The sequence below is a fragment of the Bombina bombina genome, chromosome 7 (genome assembly GCF_027579735.1).
Source record: "Bombina bombina isolate aBomBom1 chromosome 7, aBomBom1.pri, whole genome shotgun sequence".
Classification (NCBI taxonomy): domain Eukaryota; kingdom Metazoa; phylum Chordata; class Amphibia; order Anura; family Bombinatoridae; genus Bombina; species Bombina bombina.
In genome coordinates, this window is record NC_069505.1 from 484,121,459 (window position 1) to 484,146,088 (window position 24,630).

General features: G+C 43.1%; 1 protein-coding gene across 2 annotated transcripts in view; it reads right to left on the minus strand.

Annotated features, from left to right (window-relative positions):
- Window positions 1-202: 202 nt before the first annotated feature.
- Window positions 203-24,630, minus strand: part of ECH1 (enoyl-CoA hydratase 1) — a 58,529-nt gene continuing 34,101 nt past the window's right edge. For both annotated transcript variants that reach the window (XM_053721592.1, XM_053721593.1), the window contains exons 4-10: window positions 6,778-6,902; window positions 6,551-6,599; window positions 6,318-6,382; window positions 5,097-5,167; window positions 3,404-3,475; window positions 811-961; window positions 203-739 (exon numbers count right to left, since the gene is read on the minus strand). In XM_053721592.1, the coding sequence (XP_053577567.1) occupies window positions 635-739; window positions 811-961; window positions 3,404-3,475; window positions 5,097-5,167; window positions 6,318-6,382; window positions 6,551-6,599; window positions 6,778-6,902 (638 nt within the window). In that variant the 3' untranslated portion in view covers window positions 203-634. The remainder of the gene's footprint in view (window positions 740-810; window positions 962-3,403; window positions 3,476-5,096; window positions 5,168-6,317; window positions 6,383-6,550; window positions 6,600-6,777; window positions 6,903-24,630) is intronic.

Here is a 24,630-nt window from a genome sequence, read left to right on the forward strand (position 1 = left end):
TGCTAAAATGCAAGTCTGCCAAAAGACCTAATATAGTCAGCAGAGGTAAAAAGTGTATTAATATAACAGTGTTGGTTATACCAAAGTGGGAAATGGGTAATAAAGGGATTATCTTTTTTTAAACAATAAAAATTGTGGTGTAGACTGTCCCTTTAAGGGAGAAAACTGCTGATTTCGGTTAATGACACAAATACAATGTAGGGAATTTATAAATAGTTTTTTATTAACTGTTATGTGCAATAAACAATTATATCAAGTCTATTTACTATCAAAAGTTGAACTGGAGCAACACGATCAAAAATCATTTGATTTGTGAAGAGGCCAACTAAAATTTACTTTATGGCTTATTAAAGAAACAATGAAGTCAAAATTAAACTTTCATGATTCAGAGAGCAGCAATTTTTAAAAAAAACTTTCTAATTTATTCCTATTATCCATTTTTCTTCATTCTCTTGGTATCTTTATTTGAAAAGCACGAATGTAAGCTTAGGTGCTGGCCCATTTTTTATTTAGCACCTGGGTAACGCTTGCTGATTGATTATGCTCTGAATCATGAAAGATAAAAATAGAGTTTCATGCCCCTATAACTAGGACACTCTAATAGTGTGTAACTCTCTGTAGGACGGGATGGCGTCTATAGCTTGGAGAAGCCAACTTCTTTCAGGGGCTTTTTCTGCAGCACGGCCCCGGCAGACTTCAGGACGTCCTGGGTTTGCAGCATACTCATGTTCCAAGTTGCCTGTAACACAGAACACGTTAGTGGTGCAAGTAGTGGTTTACAAACTACTCGGGGGAAGGGCAAACACTCACCATGTAGTTAAGTCCCTCCTGCACGGAGTGGTCACGGGAATACACTAAATTCACTTTGGTGCCCTGCACGGCAACAGGGCTTTTACTGGCAATTTCAGAGGCTAATTCAAAGGCACCGAGAAGGAGAGAAGGTTTATCTGGGAACACCCGGCTGGGGGTAGAGGGAGAGAGGGAGTATTAGTAAAAACGTACAAAATAGAGGGCTGTGTGTGTGTGAGTTATATACCCATGATCATAGGGCATACACACGTGCTAATATGGTCATACACTCAGACGTAGTATATACACACACACGTGCTAATAGGGTCATACACCCAGACGTAGTATATACACACACATGCTAATAGGGTCATACACCCAGACGTAGTATATACAGACGTGTGCTAATTGGGTCATACACCCAGACGTAGTATATATACACAAACACATGCTAATAGGGTCATACACCCAGACGTAGTATATACACACGTGCTAATAGGGTCATACACCCAGACTAGCATATACACACACGTGCTAATAGGGTCATACACCCAGACTAGCATATACACACGTGCTAATAGGGTCATACACCCAGATGTAGTATATACACACGTGCTAATAGGGTCCTACACCCAGACGTAGCATATACACACACGTGCTAATAGGGTCATACACCCAGACGTAGCATATACACACACGTGCTAATAGGGTCATACACCCAGACGTAGCATATACACACACGTGCTAATAGGGTCATACACACAGACGTAGCATATACACACAAATGCTAATAGGGTCATACACCCAGACGTAGTATATACACACACGAGCTAATAGGGTAATACACCCAGACGTAGTATATACACACACGAGCTAATAGGGTAATACACCCAGACGTAGTATATACACACACGTGCTAATAGGGTTATACATCCAGACGTAGCATATACACACACGTACTAAAAGGGTCATACACCCAGACGTGGTTTATACACACACGTGCTAATAGGGTCCTACACCCAGGCGTAGCATAGACACACATGTGCTAATAGGGTCATACACCCAGACGTAGCATATACACACACGTGCTAATAGGGTCATACACCCAGACGTAGCATACACACACGTGCTAATAGGGTCATACACCCAGACGTAGTATATACACACACACGTGCTAATAGGGTCATACACCCAGACGTAGTATATACACACACGTGCTAATAGGGTCAAACACCCAGGTGTAGTATATACACACACGTGCTAATAGGGTCATACACCCAGACTAGCATATACACACGTGCTAATAGGGTCATACACCCAGATGTAGTATATACACACGTGCTAATAGGGTCCTACACCCAGACGTAGCATATACACACACGTGCTAATAGGGTCATACACCCAGACGTAGCATATACACACACGTGCTAATAGGGTCATACACCCAGACGTAGCATATACACACACGTGCTAATAGGGTCATACACACAGACGTAGCATATACACACAAATGCTAATAGGGTCATACACACAGACATAGTATATACACACACGTGCTAATAGGGACATACGCACAGACGTAGGATATACACACACGTGCTAATAGGGTCATACACCCAGACTAGCATATACACACGTGCTAATAGGGTCATACACCCAGATGTAGTATATACACACGTGCTAATAGGGTCCTACACCCAGACGTAGCATATACACACACGTGCTAATAGGGTCATACACCCAGATGTAGTATATACACACGTGCTAATAGGGTCCTACACCCAGACGTAGCATATACACACACGTGCTAATAGGGTCATACACCCAGACGTAGCATATACACACACGTGCTAATAGGGTCATACACCCAGACGTAGCATATACACACACGTGCTAATAGGGTCATACACACAGACGTAGCATATACACACACATGCTAATAGGGTCATACACACAGACATAGTATATACACACACACGTGCTAATAGGGACATACGCATAGACGTAGGATATACACACACGTGCTAATAGGGTCAAACACCCAGTTGTAGTATATACACACACGTGCTAATAGGGTCATACACCCAGACTAGCATATACACACGTGCTAATAGGGTCATACACCCAGATGTAGTATATACACACGTGCTAATAGGGTCCTACACCCAGACGTAGCATATACACACACGTGCTAATAGGGTCATACACCCAGACGTAGCATATACACACACGTGCTAATAGGGTCATACACACAGACGTAGCATATACACACACATGCTAATAGGGTCATACACACAGACATAGTATATACACACACATGCTAATAGCGTCATACAGCCAGACGTAGTATATACACACATGTGCTAATAGGGTCATACACAAAGACGTAGCATATACACACATACGTGCTAATAGGGTCATAGACCTAGAAGTAACATATACATACAAGTTGCAAGGGTCATTCAACTACATCTAACAAAACACACATACACATACTGATAAAGTCAGTAGTATATACTCATGAGTATTATAAACACACAATGATACACCCATAAAGGTACAACAAACAGGTGCATAAAGAGTTAGACAGCAATAGTATCAGATAGATCAGTACCTAACCAGGCCGCTGCTTTGTGCTTCATCAGACATCATTTTCCTGGCAGTGAATGCCAACTCGTTCACCAGGCTATGGAATGATGAGAGTGTTACAAACAATAACTAGCGTGCTATTGAGTACCCACCACCTACACCTGCTATAAACATGCACACATCTCTGTAGATAGACAGTGCCATAAATAAATACATCTGTAACAAGAAAAGACAGCACCCTTAAAGGGGACACTCAAATCGAAATTAAAGGGAAATAAAACAGTATGAACTAACATAAATTTCTTAATATATAATGCAGCCAAAGCTTACCTGCAAAACTGTTTCTGTTTTAACCACCATTAACCCCTTTAATTAAGGCATAGTTTTGTTTCCAGCAAGCCTCCTGGCCATTTCCATATATGGAAGGTGCTATCCAGGCCATAGCTTCTGCAGAATGCACTTGTGCACGGTAGGGGGCAGAGTCACATGGCACCTTACTAAAGCAGTGCACAGTATAATGCAGAAGCTTTCACAAAGTATGTGACATTATCCCCATGGAAACGAGCAAGCCTCTAGGCAACAAACAATAGCAGTACCTGCTGTCCCTCCTCAAACACCCCCCCCCCCCCCCGCTTACATAAGTAATACAATACGTACACACTTTGTTATATGATAGCAAAAGGTTTGGACTAGGACACTGGTAATGGGGGTGGAGCAGGCTTCACTTGGCAACACTAAAGTGTAAGTAATTTTGCAGATTTCTGGAAATTTTATTAAAATACTTTAGCTTTTTTTACACACTATTTTATCTCAGTTGACCCTTTTATAATATGCACATAACTCAAAATGTTTTATGGCGCTTTAAAGGGACAGTCAACACCAGAATTTTTGTTGTTTAAAAAGAGAGATAATCCCTTTATTACCCATTCCCCAGTTTTGCACAACCAACACAGTTATATTAATATACTTTTTACCTCTGTAATTATCTTGTATCTAAGCTTCTGCTGACTGCCCCCTTATTTCAGTTCTTTTGACAGACATGCAGTTTAGCCAATTAGTGCTCAGTCCTAGGTCAGTTTACGTGCATGAGCTCAATGTTATCTATATGAAATATGTGAACTAATGCCCTCTAGTGTTCAAAATGTATTCAGATTAGAGGCAGTCTTCAAGGTCTAAGAAATTAGCATATGAACCTCCAAGTTTTAGCTTTCAACTAAGAATACCAAAAGAACAAAGCAAAATTGGTGATAAAAGTAAATTGGGAAGTTGTTTAAAATTGCATACCCTATTTAAATCAAGAAAGTTTTTTTTGGACTTGACTGTCCCTTTAAAACTCACATGACTCAGATTGAGCATGCAATTTTACAACTTTTTATGATTACACTTTTTGAGTCACCAGCTCCTACTGAGCATGTGCAAGAATTCACATAATATACGTATATGCATTTGTGATTGGCTGATGGCTGTCACATGATACAGGAGGAATAGAAATAGACATAAGTTTGAAATTTGTCTGAAATTTTTTTTACTACAAACTTGAAGTTTAGACTAAGTGCTATTGCATTGTCTTGTTATCATGTATTTGTTTATTATGCAAATCTACTGTTTTCACTGGTCCTTTAAATAAAAACACACACACCTCTGTATAAAACTTACTATGCAATATATCCCACTATGCCATACCTATAAACACACACATTTGCCCCCCATCAACATACCTGCGATTTCCTATTATTTTTGGAAGGCGCTGTAGAGTTCCTACATCAGCAGCCAATCCCACGTCCACTTCCTGTGAAAAGCAGGTATTAATGGATCAGCTGTAGGAAGTTAAGGGGACACTATGGGAGTCATTACGTAAAGGGACAGTATACTATCAAATTGTTTTTCCCTTAAAGGGACAGTCTACACCAGAATTTTTATTGTTTTAAAAGATAGATAATCCCTTTATTACCCATTTCCCAGTTTTGCATAACCAACACAGTTATAATAATATACTTTTAACATCTGTGATTATCTTGTATCTAAGCCTCTGCAAACTGCCCCTTTTTCAGTTATTTTGACAGACTTGCAGTCTAGCCAATCCATGCCTGCGCCCAGATTACTTCACGTTCACGAGCACAGTGTTATCTATATGAAATACGTGAACTAACACCCTCTTGTGGTGAAAAACTGTTAAAATGCAATCTGAAAGAGGTGGGCTTCAAGGTCTAAGAAATTAGCATATGAACCTCCTAGGTTAAGCTTTCAACTAAGAATACCAAGAGAACAAAGCAAAATTGGTGATAAAAGTAAATTGGAAAAGTGTTTAAAATTACATGCTCTATCTGAATCATGAAAGTTTATTTTGGCCTAGACTGTCCCTTTAATGTGTTTCCAATTACTTTTTTACCAGCTGCAGAGAATAAAATGTATGAGATTTGCTTTTTTAAGGCTTACTTGTGTATATGAATTAGCTGATTTTGTGTTTTGAAGCCACAACCTAATAAAATGGGTTGAGCTTGTAGTAATAATCAGATCTCATTACTTTATCACCATGTGTACATATACATGTTTCTTTATCTTATATCTGTCCATAAACCAATCACCAATACTTGGAGAGAACAATTGAAAATTAAAATTGTATTACCTATATCCCACTGGGAGTGTAATTTCTTCTACTGGCTGTGTTAATACAGCTTGGCCTCATGGCCAAAAACTTTCAGGATAGGTGGGGATACCACAGGCTAAATAAACTAATTCAAATGCCAATATAAGGTTAATGGAAATACTTGTAAATAATTTAATACACTCCAGCAGGTAAAGTGGATCATTGGGCATACATTAAATGGGATACATTTTTTGAGTAAACTGTCCCTTTAAGGAATAGGAAAGAGGGAAATGTTCTACACTGGTCAAAACCAGTGAAGCGCAGGGTCATTCTGTGCCTTATTGTGTGTTACCTTGACTTGGAACCAAGCGTCTTGAGTGCAATAGCGAATATCACAAGCGGATACCAGATCCACACCTGTGGGAACAGCATGTCAGAAAGACCAACTGAAACAATGCTGACACAATGACTATCACAAGCTTCATGCACAAATGTGACTCACACATTCCGATACCCACCCATACTGTATCACAAAACATCAGAATCTGAAGGCCAATATACCGCACAATACAATGTATATCTCACCTCCGCCAATGCAGGCACTGTGTATTGCTGCAATCACGGGCTTGGGGCACTGTAGGAAAACACATCCTGATTGTGGCAGCAGAATAAAAAAAACTGCATAATGAGCGGGTAATATATTAAGAGTTAGTCTTGTCTCTAAGGAGTGAGATATGACACATGGATGTCATACAAAGACGAAGCAAACACAGTGCACAGAAGTGGAACAAAGAGAGCACAGGGACACTAACCTTCTCAATGACACTGAAAGTTTCCTGGTAATCTGAGATCTTCTTACGGATGTTCCAAGCAATTCTTGCTGCATCGTCCTCCTGGGGTTGCATGAAGTCGCTGCCGAGATCCATCAGATCAATCCCTGGACAAAGAAAAAAAATTATGCTTACCTGATCATTTTCTTTTTTTCTTCTGTACGGGAAGAGTCCACAACTGCATTCATTACCAGGAGGAGGAAAAGACACCCCAGCCAAAGGCTTAAATACCTCCTCCACTTCTTTAATCCCCCAGTCAATCTGCAAAGAGAACAAGGAACAGTAGGAGAAATATCAGGGTGAAAAAAAGGTGCTAGAAGAACGAATAAAAAATAAATTAAGTCCGCCCAAAAAAAAACGGGCGGGGAGCTGTGGACTCTCCCCGTACAGAAGAAAAGAAAATTATCAGGTAAGCATAATTTAAGTTTTTCTTCTTAAAACGGTGAGAGCCCACAGCTGCATGCATTACTTTTGGGAAATCAATACCCAAGCTTATAAAGGACACTGAATGCAAACGGGCGGGAATAAAAAGGCGGCCCAATCTGATGGCACCACAGCCTGACACAACCCGTTAAAAAACGACTTCAACAGAAGCAGAAAGAACAAAAATATGGAAAGAGGACAACGTAACTGCCTAACAATTAGAACCATACAGATCAAAATTAGAGATCACTCCAAATTCTGGACTCAACTGGGCACAAAAGCCTCTGAGGCACACACATAAAAACCTCTCCATGAGCAATGGCAAGGAATAACAACAAACAAACGCCCACACCACATTCTCCCTAACTAAAAGAAGGGAATAATCAAATAAAAAGGTCTGAAAGAACCTACAGAAAAAATCCCCTTAGAGACAAGGACAAAACAGAGAGAGAAGCCCCTAGCATAACTCGAAAAAGAGGCTTCCAGGCTGCAAGAGGACAAAGCCCCATAGAAAATACTCTACCGACAGAGGAGAACAAAGAAAAAGGAAAAATTCCAGATCACCTCTTACATGAATCCAAAAGAAGCCAATGTAAAGCCTTAACCAGAACCGAAGTCCCAGAAGGACAAAAGGATAAAAAGGTAGAACAATACTACCATACCATAAACAGTGAACTAGCACAAAGAACTGAACACCCGTAGGACAGAAAGAAACCCCGGGAGCAGAACAGGAACGGAATAGTAACCTCTGTTTACGATACAAACGAAAGCCGCAGGCTTCCATCGGATAGGCAGTCAGACTAAACGTCAAACCCTAGTAACTATCCAACCGGTAGCTAGCAACTTGCACCTTTCCTAGAAAGGAACAAGAGAAAAAACTCAGAAAGCAGGGCGGACCAACTCCCCCCCAACTAGAAAACGGGGTAAGGGTGGACAACACCCTGACCAATAAGGAAGAACCAACTACCCACTAAGGGAAGGTTCCCAAATCAACTGCAAGTCCTCCCAACCCAAGTAAGGATCCTTCGGAAAAACGGATACGTGGTCGATGCCCAAATAGAGCAGTCAGAATTCCTGACCCCTACTCCGATTGAACAGTCCCATCACAAAAGCGACTGTCAATGTCCCAAAGGACAAGAGAGATTAAAAATTCCCAGCATCGACAAGGCCTGGAGATCAGATAATGAATCTCCAACCACAAGATCCTAAGGTAAGAAGCAGGAAGGAGGCACAGACACCCAGAGAGACTAACTCAGGATCCAGGATACCTATCTTCATTACCCCTCAGAAACTCGAAGGGGAGGGTAACACTGCAGACAAGAGAAACCCTCGACCCACTGAACTCCTAGAGTCAGATGAGGAAACTACCTCAGGAGGAGCCAACTGGATAGGCACGGTAGACCAGATCCTCCCAAAGAGAAGGAAAATGAAGAAAATAGGAATATTCCAGTAAACACATTTCCAAGAAAACTTCCTCCATCTCTCCAGATGAGAGAAAAAGGACCGCCCCAGTAGGAACAAGGAGCTTTCCCCAGGACCTGGAAAACAATCCTACTACTGAACGCCAGACAGATCCAAGACCATTAAAATCTGGAAAAACAGATCAACCAAATGCCAAGTCTAAGATAAGGACTAGGTTAAAAAACAGGACCCCCAAAACCAGGTGCTGGATCAAGACCAAAAAATCTTGCGGAACAACCACAAAGTTTACCTGGAATTGAAAATTTCCATACCCTTCAAGGGTCTTGAACTCTGATCTCTCAAGATGTATCCCAGTGGCTGCCCACTCAGCCTCAAAAAGGCCTCTAAGACAATACCCACAAAGTCCGAAGACCAAGTAAGGACTCAAAAAAGAGATCAGAACTTCATGAATGAGAGAATATAGCAGTCTCTGAAGATCCAGTCGGGATCAACCCTCAGAAAACCTACAGCTCAAGGAATTAACGAATGAACAGGCATGCTAAAAACTCCTATCGGTTGACGGCAAGAGAGACCGCATAACAATCCCCCAGATCCCCAAGTATATAGGATCAAAAAGGGGGATACTACAAGGACAAAAAACGGTCCCTAAGAACAGAAAGATCTACCCTAAAAGGCAAGGGGAAGTGAAAAGCATAGCAATCCTCAAAAAAGAGGAGAGAGAGAGAAACACTGGTGAAAAGAGATCTGAAACTCTAACAATCCAATCCACAAGGAGTACCAATAGGGGGGAATAATCGCCCCTACACCAGGTACTGGAGAGCTCCAAGCAGTCATCTGATCCTCCCCTCTCGGAAGGGAGGAGTCTAGCTCCTGTACCTCAGGAACTACAAATATAATGCCATAGCAGAATTCGTAATCCCAGCAAACCACCTAAGATATGCAGGGACAAAAACAATTAGTATTGAGTACAACCAACATTGTACGCATAACCAATACGAAATAAAGTAGGACCAGCCTGATATCTAGGATAGAAGGGCCTCCTGTAACTTGTAGAAATAAGAAAAACAACCTCGTAACAAGAGGTAAGCAAACTTAGTACCCAAACAGGACCAGCCTGCTGTCAAGGATACAAAATGTCTGATATAACCCCAAAAGAACAGAGTGAACTAGTACCCAACTAGGACCAGCCTGCTGACCAGGGTACAACCGAACTGTTCAAGGGCTAACTGAAAGCTCTAAACCCTAGCAGGGCTAGACTAAACAAAAACAGAAAATGACAGACAAATAAGCTCTGAGGCTTAAACTTTGTCTCTTAGCCTTTTTTTTTTGTGTGACTTCCGCCAGAAGTAACAACCATCGCGACCATAAAATCGCTAGTATCAAAAATCCCAGAGAAGAAAAAAAGTTTTCTGAAAAGGAAAGGTCTACAACAGTCTCGAGCTCTGCAAAGAAAACATATCCTAATCGGATCAAAAGAAGTAAGCCGCACCCGCAGGTGAACGCCAAGAAAGAAAAAGAAACACTGACAGGGCCAGCCTGTCCGGGACAAGAGCTTAGACCGGGATTAGATACACAAGCAAAAGACAGACAGGAGTATGATCCACATCCCTCCCCTCGTTTAGCGCTGTTCGCCATCAGAATCAGAAGACTGAGGATCCGGAGGCAAATGAAGACTAAAATCCTCCAGTACCTGCCGCAGCAATACACGCAGGTGCGTCAGACTGACTCTAAAGGCAAAACTCATGTCCGGCGAGGCATCTGAAGGCCCCGATCCTGCCGGTTGCCCCCTGAAGCCTCAGAGGGAATCGCTCCCCCACAGGAAAGACCCACCAGATGAAGGGAACACGGATAAGCCACTAATATGGCCATGCGCAACCAAGCAGCAACCTCCTTCCGGAGAGGGGGTAACGGAATTTGGGACAACTGCTTGTGTAGGAACAGAAAATTCCAGGTAACACGCCTCACGGGACACAGAATCCTCAGAGGCGAACGGCTCAGCGGACTCCAATCACTCTATTACGGCATACGGAACATAAATGATTGGGCTGGATTACCCGGGCCGCCATACAATCTAAGCAGGAAACTTCACCAGACAAATTTGGACAAAAATAACTGGCACCTCACACCCCCAATGGCTGGGGCACTCACCACCTCCTATGAACCAGACAAATAGAGAAACAGGTCCTCTCCACCGCCACTCGGTCAAGATACAGAAATGGAGAATGAAAACGTGACCACGCCTGGTCACGACGTGCGCCATGTAGGCCAAAGAAAAGCACCGGCAGTCCACAAGAACTGCATAGCTCTAACAAAATTGTACGTTCCGTAATAGCCATGAGCCTCAACATTTCTACACATAAGCAGACAGAATCACATGACAAACATGATTAAAGTCCCCCACTGCCCAATAACCCCCCTCAGGAGATATTAACCCTTTATTCCATAAAGATAAAGGAGTCCCACTGAGACCCTGTCTTCTATCATTTACATTACATCCACAATGAAAGTGAAATTAAACGATCTAACCTGAATCTATGCCGTGGAACAGTAACACGGTCCTTCAAGTTTGACAGATAGTAGCGTTGCTTCTGACATGGACTTAAGTGAAGAAAGCAGGCAGCGAAACTCATCAACGGTGATTGATTATGGAGCTGTTAATATGAGCCAGGATGGTTTCGCAGAAAGACTCTCCCTGCATCTCCGGACTCTAACTTTCATCCATGCTCTCACTGAAAGGCTGACAGGACTACTTAAAACTCCAGTCCCATTTCGAGGAGTACTACCCTCCATAAGAAACTACTCTGTAATCTGCTGACACTTCTCTGCCAACCTCCTGTGACGAAAGGCAAAGAATGACTGGGGGATGAGGGAAGTGGGGGAGGTATGTAAGTACTACCCTCCATAAGAGACTACTCTGTAATCTGCTGACACTTCTCTGCCAACCTCCTGTGACGAAAGGCAAAGAATGACTGGGGGATGAGGGAAGTGGGGGAGGTAAAGACACTCCTTTGGCTGGAGTGTCTTTGCCTCCTCCTGGTGGCCAGGTTCTGTATTTCCCAAAAGTAATGAATGCAGCTGTGGACTCTCCCCGTTTTAAGAAGAAAAACACAATTTATGCTTACCTGATAAATTTATTTCTCTTGTGGTGTATCCAGTCCACGGATCATCCATTACTTGTGGGATATTCTCATTCCCAACAGGAAGTTGCAAGAGGACACCCACAGCAGAGCTGTAATATAGCTCCTCCCCTAACTGTCATAGCCAGTCATTTGACCGAAAAAACAAGCCGAGAAAGGAGGAACCATAGGGTGTAGTGGTTACTGTAGTTTAAATTTAAAAATTACCTGCCTTAAAATGACAGGGCGGGCCGTGGACTGGATACACCACAAGAGAAATAAATTTATCAGGTAAGCATAAATTGTGTTTTCTCTTGTAAGGTGTATCCAGTCCACGGATCATCCATTACTTGTGGGATACCAATACCAAAGCTAAAGTACACGGATGAAGGGAGGGACAAGGCAGGAACTTAAATGGAAGGAACCACTGCCTGTAAAACCTTTCTCCCAAATATAGCCTCCGAAGAAGCAAAAGTATCAAATTTGTAAAATTTTGAAAAAGTATGAAGCGAAGACCAAGTCGCTGCCTTGCAAATCTGTTCAACAGAAGCCTCATTTTTAAAGGCCCAAGTGGAAGCCACAGCCTGGAATGAGCTGTAATCCTTTCAGGAGGCTGCTGTCCAGCAGTCTCATAGGCTAAGCGGATTAAGCTTCTTAGCCAAAAAGAAAAAGAGGTTGCCAAAGCCTTTTGACCTCTCCTCTGTCCAGAGTAGACAACAAACAAAGCAGATGTTTGACGAAAATCTTTAGTAGCTTGTAAGTAAAACTTTAAAGCACAGACCACGTCCAGATTGTGTAACACAAGGATGGAACCACAATCTCTTGATTGATATTCTTGTTAGATACCACCTTAGGTAAGAACCCAGGTTTGGTACGCAGGACTACCTTATCCGTATGAAAAATCAGATAAGGAGAATCACATTGTAAGGCAGATAGCTCAGAGACTCTACGAGCCGAGGAAATAGCTACCAAAAAAAAAAAGAACTTTCCAAGATAAAAGTTTGATATCTATGGAATGAAGAGGTTCAAACGGAACTCCTTGAAGAACCTTAAGAACCAAGTTTAAGCTCCATGGTGGAGCAACAGGTTTAAACACAGGCTTGATTCAAACTAAAGCCTGACAAAATGCCTGAACGTCTGGAACATCTGCCAGACGCTAGTGCAAAAGAATAGACAGAGCAAAAATCTGTCCCTTTAAGAAACTAGCTGACAATCCTTTTTCCAAACCTTCTTGGAGAAAAGATAAAATCCTAGGAATCCTGACCTTACTCCATGAGTAACCCTTGGATTCACACCAATAAAGATATCTACGCCATACCTTATGCTAAATTTTCCTGGTGACAGGCTTTCGTGCCTGTATTAAGGTATCAATAATTGACTAGGAGAAGCCACGCTTTGATAAAATCAAGCATTCAATCTCCAGGCAGTCAGCCTCAGAGAAATTAGATTTGGATGGTTGAAAGGACCCTGAAGTAGAAGGTCCTGTCTCAGAGGCAGAGACCATAGTGGAAAGGATGACATGTCCACTAGATCTGCATACCAGGTCCTGCGTGGCCACGCAGGTGCTATCAGAATCACTGATGCTCTCTCCTGCTTGATCTTGGCAATCAGTCGAGGGAGCAGAGGAAACGGTGGAAACACATAAGCCAGGTTGAAAGACCAGGGCGCTGCTAGAGTTTCTATCAGTGTCGCCTTGGGATCCCTGGACCTGGATCCGTAACACGGAAGCTTGGCGTTCTGGCGAGACGCCATGAGATCCAGTTCTGGTTTGCCCCAACGGAGAATCAGTTGTGCAAATACCTCCGGATGGAGTTCCCACTCTCCCGGATGAAAAGTCTGACGACTTAGAAAATCCGCCTCCCAGTGCTCTACACCTGGGATATGGATAGAGAGTGAATCTCTGCCCAGTGAATTATTTTTGAAACTTCTAACATCTCTAGGGAACTTCTTGTTCCCCCTCGATGGTTGATGTAAGCTACAGTCGTGATGTTGACCGACTGAAATCTGATGTACCTCAGAGTTGCTGAGGCCAAACCTGAAGAGCCTTGAATATCGCTCTTAGTTCCAGAATATTTATTGGAAGGAGAGACTCCTCCTGAGTCCACGATCCCTGAGCCTTCAAGGAGTTCCAGACTGCACCCCAACCTAGAAGGCTGGCATTTGTTGTTACAATAGTCCAATCTGGCCTGCGAAGGTCATACCTTTGGACAGATGGACGCGAGATAGCCACCAGGGAAGAGGATCCCTGGTCTCTTGGTCCAGATTCAGTTGAGGGGCCAAATCTGTGTAATCCCCGCTCCACTGACTGAGCCTGCATAGTTGCAGCGGTCTGAGATGTAAGCGTGCAAACGTCACTATGTCCATTGCCGCTACCATTAAGCCGATTACTTCCATACACTGAGCCAGCAAAGGGCGCGGAATGGAATGAAGAACCCGACAGGAATTTAGAAGCTTTGATAACCTGGACTCCGTCAAGGTAAATTTTCATTTCTACAGAATCTATCAGAGTCCCTAGAAAGGAAACTCTTGTGAGTGGGGATAGAGAACACTTTTCCTCGTTCACTTTCCACCCATGCGACCTCAGAAATGCCAGTACTACGTCCGTATGAGACTTGGCAATTTGGAAGTTTGACGCCTGTATCAGGATGTCGTCTAAATAAGGGGCTACTGCTATGCCCCGCGGCCTTAGGACCGCCAAAAGCGACCCTAGAACCTTTGTAAAGATTCTTGGGGCTGTAGCTAATCCAAAGGGAAGAGCTACAACCGGTAATGCCTGTCTTGAAAGGCAAACCTGAGAAACCGATGATGATCTTTGTGTATCGGAATGTGAAGATAAGCATCCTTTAGATCCACTGTAGTCATATATTGACCCTCCTGGATCAGTGGTAGGATGGTACGAATAGTTTCCATCTTGAACGACGGAACTTTGAGGAATTTGTTTAAGATCTTTAGATCCAAAATCGGTCTGAAGGTTCCCTCTTTTTTGGGAACCACAAACAGATTTGAGTAAAAACCCTGTTCCTGTTCCTCCTTTGGAACTGGATGGATCACTCCCATAACTAGGAGGTCTCGTACACAGTGTAAGAATGCCTCACTCTTTATCTGGTTTGCAGATAATTGTGAAAGGTGAAATCTCCCTTTTGGGGGGGAAGCCTTGAAGTCCAGAAGATATCCCTGGGATATAATTTCCAACGCCCAGGGATCCTGAACATCTCTTGCCCACGCCTGGGCGAAGAGTGAAAGTCTGCCCCCTACTAGATCCGTTACCGGATAGGGGGTCATTCCTTCATGCTGTCTTAGAGGCAGCAGCAGGCTTTTTGACCTGCTTACCTTTTTTCCAGGTCTGGTTTGGTCTCCAGACCGTCTTGGATTGAGCAAAAGTTCCCTCTTATTTATTATTAGAGACGTGGACTCCTTGCTCAGTGTGCTTAGAGGAATGTGGCTGCACCTCACTGACGAGGCCCATAGGAGGCCGAAACGATCGTCTGGGGTTGTCATGTTCCTTGTTCAGAGGAGAATTGCCTGGTATTTCGGGGCTGGACTGACCTTACTTGGCAGGATCAGACTGATATACTTCAGGAAAGTTTTCTTCTGTGAAAAGCACACTGGTCTAAAAGAGGCTGCTTCCGGGTGGTAAATCGCCATAGAACAAGCCACTGAGCTGTTGTTCGTTCCTGGTAGAGCGCTTCTCTCTTTGTATGCAAATTATTATGACCCTGGGGAAGTCTCCCTATGGGTGATGGGGGAAACCAGACGTGGACTCCTTGCTCAGTGTGCTTAGAGGAATGTGGCTGCACCTCACTGACGAGGCCCATAGGAGGCCGAAACGATCGTCTGGGGTTGTCATGTTCCTTGTTCAGAGGAGAATTGCCTGGTATTTCGGGGCTGGACTGACCTTACTTGGCAGGATCAGACTGATATACTTCAGGAAAGTTTTCTTCTGTGAAAAGCACACTGGTCTAAAAGAGGCTGCTTCCGGGTGGTAAATCGCCATAGAACAAGCCACTGAGCTGTTGTTCGTTCCTGGTAGAGCGCTTCTCTCTTTGTATGCAAATTATTATGACCCTGGGGAAGTCTCCCTATGGGTGATGGGGGAAACCAGACGTGGACTCCTTGCTCAGTGTGCTTAGAGGAATGTGGCTGCACCTCACTGACGAGGCCCATAGGAGGCCGAAACGATCGTCTGGGGTTGTCATGTTCCTTGTTCAGAGGAGAATTGCCTGGTATTTCGGGGCTGGACTGACCTTACTTGGCAGGATCAGACTGATATACTTCAGGAAAGTTTTCTTCTGTGAAAAGCACACTGGTCTAAAAGAGGCTGCTTCCGGGTGGTAAATCGCCATAGAACAAGCCACTGAGCTGTTGTTCGTTCCTGGTAGAGCGCTTCTCTCTTTGTATGCAAATTATTATGACCCTGGGGAAGTCTCCCTATGGGTGATGGGGGAAACCAGACGTGGACTCCTTGCTCAGTGTGCTTAGAGGAATGTGGCTGCACCTCACTGACGAGGCCCATAGGAGGCCGAAACGATCGTCTGGGGTTGTCATGTTCCTTGTTCAGAGGAGAATTGCCTGGTATTTCGGGGCTGGACTGACCTTACTTGGCAGGATCAGACTGATATACTTCAGGAAAGTTTTCTTCTGTGAAAAGCACACTGGTCTAAAAGAGGCTGCTTCCGGGTGGTAAATCGCCATAGAACAAGCCACTGAGCTGTTGTTCGTTCCTGGTAGAGCGCTTCTCTCTTTGTATGCAATTTATTATTAGAGGAAATTGATGCCGCACCTGCCTTGAAGTTTCGAAAGGCACGAAAATTAGACTGTTTGGCCCTAGATTTGGACCTGTCCTGAGGAAGGGCACAACCTTTTCCTCCCGTGATATCAGCAATAATCTCCTTCAAACCAGGCCCGAATAGGGTCTGCCCCTTGAAGGGAATGTTAAGTAGCTTAGATTTTAAAGTCACGTCAGCTGACCATGATTTAAGCCATAGCGCTCTGCGCGCCTGTATAGCAAAACCAGAATTCTTAGCCGTTAGTTTATTCAAATGAACAATGGCATAAGAAATAAAATAATTGGCTAGCTTAAGTGCTCTAAGTTTGCCAAGTATGTCATCCAATGGAGTCTCTACCTGTAAAGCCTCTTCCAGAGACTCAAACCAGTACGCCGCAGCAGCAGTGACAGGGGCAATGCATGCAATGGGCTGTAGGATAAAACCTTGTTGAATAAATATTTTCTTAAGGTAACCTTCTAATTTTTTATCCATTGGCTCTAAAAAAGCACAACTGTCCTCGACAGGGATAGTAGTACGCTTTGCTAGAGTAGAAACTGCTCCCTCCACCTTAGGGACTGTCTGCCATAAGTCCCGTGTGGTGGCGTCTATTGGAAAACATTTTTCTAAAAATAGGAGGGGAAGAGAACGGCACACCTGGTCTATCCCATTCCTTATTAATAATTTCTGTAAACCTTTTAGGTATTGGAAAAACATCAGTACACACCGGCACTGCAAAGCATTTATCCAGTCTACAAAATTTCTCTGGCACTGCAATGGTATCACAGTCATTCAGAGTAGCTAAAACCTCCCTAAGTAACACGCAGAGGTGTTCAAGCTTAAATTTAAAAGTAGAAATATTAGAATCAGGTATCTTTCCTGAGTCATTAACATCACCCACTGACTGAAGCTCTCCTTCCTCAGCTTCTGCATATTGTGAGGCAGTATCAGACATGGTTCTTAAAGCGTCAGTATGCTCTGCATTTTGTCTCACCCCAAAGCTATCTCGCTAACCTCTAAGTTCAGGTAGTCTGGCTAATACCGCTGACAGTGTATTATCCATGACTGCCGCCATGTCTTGTAAAGTAAACGCTATGGGCGCCCTAGATGTACTTGGCGCCATTTGAGCGTGAGTCCCTTGGGCGGGAGTCAAAGGGTCTGACACGTGGGGAGAGTTAGTCGGCATAACTTTCCCCTCGTCAGATTCCTCTGGTGATAATTTTTTTAAAAACAGAATATGATCTTTATTGCATAAAATGAAATCAGTACATTTGGTACACATTCTAAGAGGGGGTTCCACCATGGCTTTTAAACATAATGAACAAGGAGTTTCTTCTATGTCAGACATGTTTATACAGACTAGCAATGAGACTAGCAAGCTTGGAAAACACTTTAAATCAAGTTAACAAGCAAATATAAAAAACGTTACTGTGCCTTTAAGAGAAACAAATTTTGTCAGAATTTGAAAAACAGTGAAAAAATGCAGTAAATCAAACGAAATTTTTACAGTGTATGTAATAGGCTAGCAGAGCATTGCATCCACTTGCAAATGGATGATTAACCCCTTAGTTCAAAAAACGGATCAAAAAAACGAAATAGACTTTTTTTTTTTTTAACAGTCACAACCAACTGCCACAGCAAGCTGTGGTCCTACCTTCCCCAATAAACGACTTTGGAAAGCCTTTGAGCCCTTTAGAGATGTCCTATAGCATTCAGAGGGCCTTTGAGGGAAGCTGGATGTCACAGTTTGTAATTTTAACTGCACCAACGGTAACTTTTATACTACAACAGTGGAAATTGTTTCTAGTCAAAATTTAAGCCAGCCATGTGGAAAAAACTAGGCCCCAATAAAGTTTTATCACCAAAGCATATATAAAAACGATTAAACATGCCAGCAAACGTTTTATATTGTAAATATCATAAGGGTATTACCCCTGGGAGTAAGCATGATACCAGTCGTTATTAAATCACTGTATTCAGGCTTAACTTACATTAATCCGGTATCAGCAGCATTTTCTAGTGTTTTCCATCTCTAGAAAAAATTATAACTGCACATACCTGATAGCAGAATAAACTGCACGCCATTCTCTTGCTGAAGTTACCTCATCTGTGTAATCCCCTCAGACATATGTGAGAATCTCAATGGATCTTAGTTACAACCTGCTAAGATCATAGAAACCTCAGGCAGATTCTTCTTCTATTTACTGCCTGAGATAAAATAGCACAACTCCGGTACTATTTAAAAATAACAAACTTTTGATTGAAGAAAAACAAAAATTATGCTTACCTGATAAATTCCTTTCTCCTGTAGTGTGGTCAGTCCACGGGTCATCATTACTTCTGGGATATTAACTCCTCCCCAACAGGAAGTGCAAGAGGATTCACCCAGCAGAGCTGCTATATAGCTCCTCCCCTCTACGTCACCTCCAGTCATTCGACCAAGGACCAACGAGAAAGGAGAAGCCAAAGGGTGTAGTGGTGACTGGAGTATAATTCAAAATTTTTTTTACCTGCCATAAAAAACAGGGCGGGCCGTGGACTGACCACACTACAGGAGAAAGGAATTTATCAGGTAAGCATAAATTTTGTTTTCTCCTGTTAAGTGTGGTCAGTCCACGGGTCATCATTACTTCTGGGATACCAATACCAAAGCTAAAGTACACGGATGACGGGAGGGACAGGCAGGCTCTTTATACGGAAGGAACCACTGCCTGAAGAACCTTTCTCCCAAAAACAGCCTCCGAAGAAGCAAAAGTGTCAAATTTGTAAAATTTGGAAAAAGTATGAAGAGAAGACCAAGTTGCAGCCTTGCAAATCTGTTCAACAGAAGCCTCATTCTTAAAGGCCCAAGTAGAAGCCACAGCTCTAGTAGAATGAGCTGTAATTCTTTCAGGAGGCTGCTGTCCAGCAGTCTCATAGGCTAACCGTATTATGCTACGAAGCCAAAAAGAGAGAGAGGTGGCCGAAGCCTTTTGACCTCTCCTCTGACCAGAATAAACGACAAACAGGGAAGACGTTTGTCGAAAATCCTTAGTTGCCTGTAGATAAAATTTCAGGGCACGGACTACATCTAGATTGTGTAGCAGACGTTCCTTCTTCGAAGAAGGATTAGGACACAAGGATGGAACAACAATCTCTTGATTGATATTCCTGTTAGTGACTACCTTAGGTAAGAACCCAGGCTTAGTACGCAGAACTACCTTGTCTGAATGAAAAATCAGATAAGGAGAATCACAATGTAAGGCAGATAACTCAGAGACTCTTCGAGCCGAGGAAATAGCCATTAAAAACAGAACTTTCCAAGATAACAGCTTGATATCAATGGAATGAAGGGGTTCAAACGGAACACCTTGTAAAACATTAAGAACTAAGTTCAAACTCCATGGCGGAGCAACAGTTTTAAACACAGGCTTGATCCTAGCTAAAGCCTGACAAAAAGCTTGAACGTCCGGAACTTCTGACAGACGTTTGTGTAAAAGAACGGAGAGAGCTGAAATCTGTCCCTTTAAGGAACTAGCGGATAAACCCTTTTCTAAACCTTCTTGTAGAAAAGACAATATCCTAGGGATCCTAACCTTACTCCATGAGTAACCCTTGGATTCGCACCAATATAAGTATTTACGCCATATTTTGTGGTAAATCTTTCTGGTAACAGGCTTCCTAGCCTGTATTAAGGTATCAATAACTGACTCAGAAAAACCACGTTTTGATAAAATCAAGCGTTCAATTTCCAAGCAGTCAGCTTCAGAGAAATTAGATTTTGATGTTTGAAGGGACCCTGGATCAGAAGGTCCTGTTTCAGAGGTAGAGACCAAGGTGGACAGGAGGACATGTCCACTAGATCTGCATACCAAGTCCTGCGTGGCCATGCAGGCGCTATTAGAATCACTGATGCTCTCTCTTGTTTGATTCTGGCAATCAATCGAGGAAGCATCGGGAAAGGTGGAAACACATAAGCCATCCCGAAGGTCCAAGGTGCTGTCAAAGCATCTATCAGAACCGCTCCCGGATCCCTGGATCTGGACCCGTAACGAGGAAGCTTGGCGTTCCGTCGAGACGCCATGAGATCTATCTCTGGTTTGCCCCAAAGTCGAAGTATTTGGGCAAAGACCTCCGGATGAAGTTCCCACTCTCCCGGATGAAAAGTCTGACGACTTAGGAAATCCGCCTCCCAGTTCTCCACTCCCGGGATGTGGATTGCTGACAGGTGGCAAGAGTGAGACTCTGCCCAGCGAATTATCTTTGATACTTCCATCATTGCTAGGGAGCTTCTCGTCCCTCCCTGATGGTTGATGTAAGCTACAGTCGTGATGTTGTCCGACTGAAACCTGATGAACCCCCGAGTTGTTAACTGGGGCCAAGCCAGAAGGGCATTGAGAACTGCTCTCAATTCCAGAATGTTTATTGGCAGGAGACTCTCCTCCTGATTCCATTGTCCCTGAGCCTTCAGAGAATTCCAGACAGCGCCCCAACCTAGTAGGCTGGCGTCTGTTACAATTGTCCAGTCTGGCCTGCTGAATGGCATCCCCCTGGACAGATGTGGCCGAGAAAGCCACCATAGAAGAGAATTTCTGGTCTCTTGATTCAGATTCAGAGTAGGGGACAAGTCTGAGTAATCCCCATTCCACTGACTTAGCATGCACAATTGCAGCGGTCTGAGATGTAGGCGTGCAAAGGGTACTATGTCCATTGCCGCTACCATTAAGCCGATCACCTCCATGCATTGAGCTACTGACGGGTGTTGAATGGAATGAAGGACACGGCATGCATTTTGAAGCTTTGTTAACCTGTCTTCTGTCAGGTAAATCTTCATTTCTACAGAATCTATAAGAGTCCCCAAGAAGGGAACTCTTGTGAGTGGAAAGAGAGAACTCTTCTTTTCGTTCACCTTCCATCCATGCGACCTTAGAAATGCCAGTACTAACTCTGTATGAGACTTGGCAGTTTGAAAGCTTGAAGCTTGTATCAGAATGTCGTCTAGGTACGGAGCTACCGAAATTCCTCGTGGTCTTAGTACCGCCAGAAGAGTACCCAGAACCTTCGTGAAGATTCTTGGAGCCGTAGCCAATCCGAATGGAAGAGCTACAAACTGGTAATGCCTGTCTAGGAAGGCAAACCTTAGATACCGGTAATGATCTTTGTGAATCGGTATGTGAAGGTAAGCATCCTTTAAATCCACTGTGGTCATGTACTGACCCTTTTGGATCATGGGTAAGATTGTCCGAATAGTTTCCATTTTGAACGATGGAACTCTTAGGAATTTGTTTAGGATTTTTAAATCCAGGATTGGCCTGAAAGTTCCCTCTTTTTTGGGAACCACAAACAGATTTGAGTAAAACCCTTGTCCTTGTTCCGACCGCGGAACTGGATGGATCACTCCCATTAGTAAAAGATCTTGTACACAGCGTAGAAACGCCTCTTTCTTTATTTGGTTTGTTGACAACCTTGACAGATGGAATCTCCCTTTTGGGGGAGAGGATTTGAAGTCCAGAAGGTATCCCTGAGATATTATCTCTAGCGCCCAGGGATCCTGGACATCTCTTGCCCAAGCCTGGGCGAAGAGAGAAAGTCTGCCCCCCACTAGATCCGTTCCCGGATCGGGGGCCCTCAATTCATGCTGTCTTAGGGGCAGCAGCAGGTTTCCTGGCCTGCTTGCCCTTGTTCCAGGACTGGTTAGGTCTCCAGCCTTGTCTGTAGCGAGCAACAGCTCCCTCCTGTTTTGGTGCAGAGGAAGTTGATGCTGCTCCTGCTTTGAAATTACGAAAGGAACGAAAATTAGACTGTCTAGCCTTAGGTTTGGCTCTGTCTTGAGGCAGGGCATGGCCTTTACCTCCTGTAATGTCAGCGATAATTTCTTTCAACCCGGGCCCGAATAAGGTCTGCCCTTTGAAAGGTATATTAAGCAATTTAGATTTAGAAGTAACGTCAGCTGACCAGGATTTTAGCCACAGTGCTCTGCGCGCCTGAATGGCGAATCCGGAATTCTTAGCCGTAAGTTTAGTTAAATGTACTACGGCATCCAAAATAAATGAGTTAGCTAACTTAAGGGCTTTAAGCTTGTGTGTAATCTCATCTAATGGAGCTGATTCAAGTGTCTCTTCCAGAGCCTCGTGACAGGCGCAATGCATGCAAGAGGTTGCAATATAAAACCTTGTTGAACAAACATTTTCTTAAGGTAACCCTCTAACTTTTTATCCATTGGATCTGAAAAGGCACAGCTATCCTCCACCGGGATAGTGGTAGGCTTAGCTAAAGTAGAAACTGCTCCCTCCACCTTAGGGACCGTTTGCCATAAGTCCCGTGTGGTGGCGTCTATTGGAAACATCTTTCTAAATATAGGAGGGGGTGAGAACGGCACACCGGGTCTATCCCACTCCTTAGTAACAATTTCAGTAAGTCTCTTAGGTATAGGAAAAACGTCAGTACTCGACGGTACCGCAAAATATTTATCCAACCTACACATTTTCTCTGGTATTGCAACTGTGTTACAATCATTCAGAGCCGCTAACACCTCCCCTAATAATACACGGAGGTTTTCCAGCTTAAATTTAAAATTTGAAATATCTGAATCCAGTTTGTTTGGATCAGAACCGTCACCCGCAGAATGAAGCTCTCCGTCCTCATGTTCTGCAAATTGTGACGCAGTGTCTGACATGGCCCTAATATTATCAGCGCACTCTGTTCTCACCCCAGAGTGATCACGCTTACCTCTTAGTTCTGGTAATTTAGCCAAAACTTCAGTCATAACAGTAGCCATATCCTGTAATGTGATTTGTAATGGCCGCCCAGATGTACTCGGCGCTACAATATCACGCACCTCCCGAGCGGGAGATGCAGGTACTGACACGTGAGGCGAGTTAGTCGGCATAACTCTCCCCTCGTTGTTTGGTGAAATATGATCAATTTGTACAGATTGACTTTTATTTAAAGTAGCATCAATGCAGTTAGTACATAAATTTCTATTGGGCTCCACTTTGGCTTTAGCACATATAGCACAGATATCTTCCTCTGAATCAGACATGTTTAACACACTAGCAAATAAACTAGCAACTTGGAAATACTTTTCAAGTAATTTACTATAATATGAAAACGTACTGTGCCTATAATAAGCACAGAAAAAGTTATGACAGTTGAAAATTAATAAACTGAGAAGTTATAGCATCAAATCTTTGAAAAAACACAATTTTAGCAAAGGATTGCTCCCATTAGCAAAGGATAACTAATCCTGATAGCAGAAAAAAAACAATACAGAAATAAACGTTTTTTATCACAGTCAACTACAATCTCACAGCTCTGCTGTGAGTGATTACCTCCCTCAAAATAAGTTTTGAAGACCCTTGAGTTCTGTAGAGATGAACCGGATCATGCAGGGAAGACAATAAACTTCTGACTGAATTTTTTGATGCGTAGCAAAAGCGCCAAAAAAGGCCCCTCCCCCTCATACACAACAGTGAGAGAGATCAGTAAACTGTCTTAAATTAAATAAAACGACTGCCAAGTGGAAAAAAATAGTGCCCAAAACATTTTTTCACCCAGTACCTCAGAAAATTAAACGATTTTACATGCCAGCAAAAAAACGTTTAAAATTAAATAAATTAAGTGTTATTAAAAAGCCTGTTGCAAGTCCCTGCAAATTAGGCTAAAGTCTTATGTATACAGTATAATTCCAGTGAAGTGCCATTCCCCAGAATACTGAAGTGTAAAATATACATACATGACAGCCTGATACCAGTTGCTGCTACTGCATTTAAGGCTGAGTTTACATTATATCGGTATGGCAGATTTTTCTCATCAATTCCATTGTCAGAAAATAGTAAGCTGCTACATACCTCTTTGCAGATTAATCTGCCCGCTGTCCCCTGATCTGAAGTTTACCTCTCCTCAGATGGCCAAGAAACAGCAATATGATCTTAACTACGCCGGCTAAAATCATAGAAAAAACTCAGGTAGATTCTTCTTCAAATTCTACCAGAGAAGGAATAACACACTCCGGTGCTATTATAAAATAACAAACTTTTGATTGAAGGTATGAAACTAAGTATAATCACCACAGTCCTCTCACACATCCTATCTATTCGTTGGGTGCAAGAGAATGACTGGGGGTGACGTAG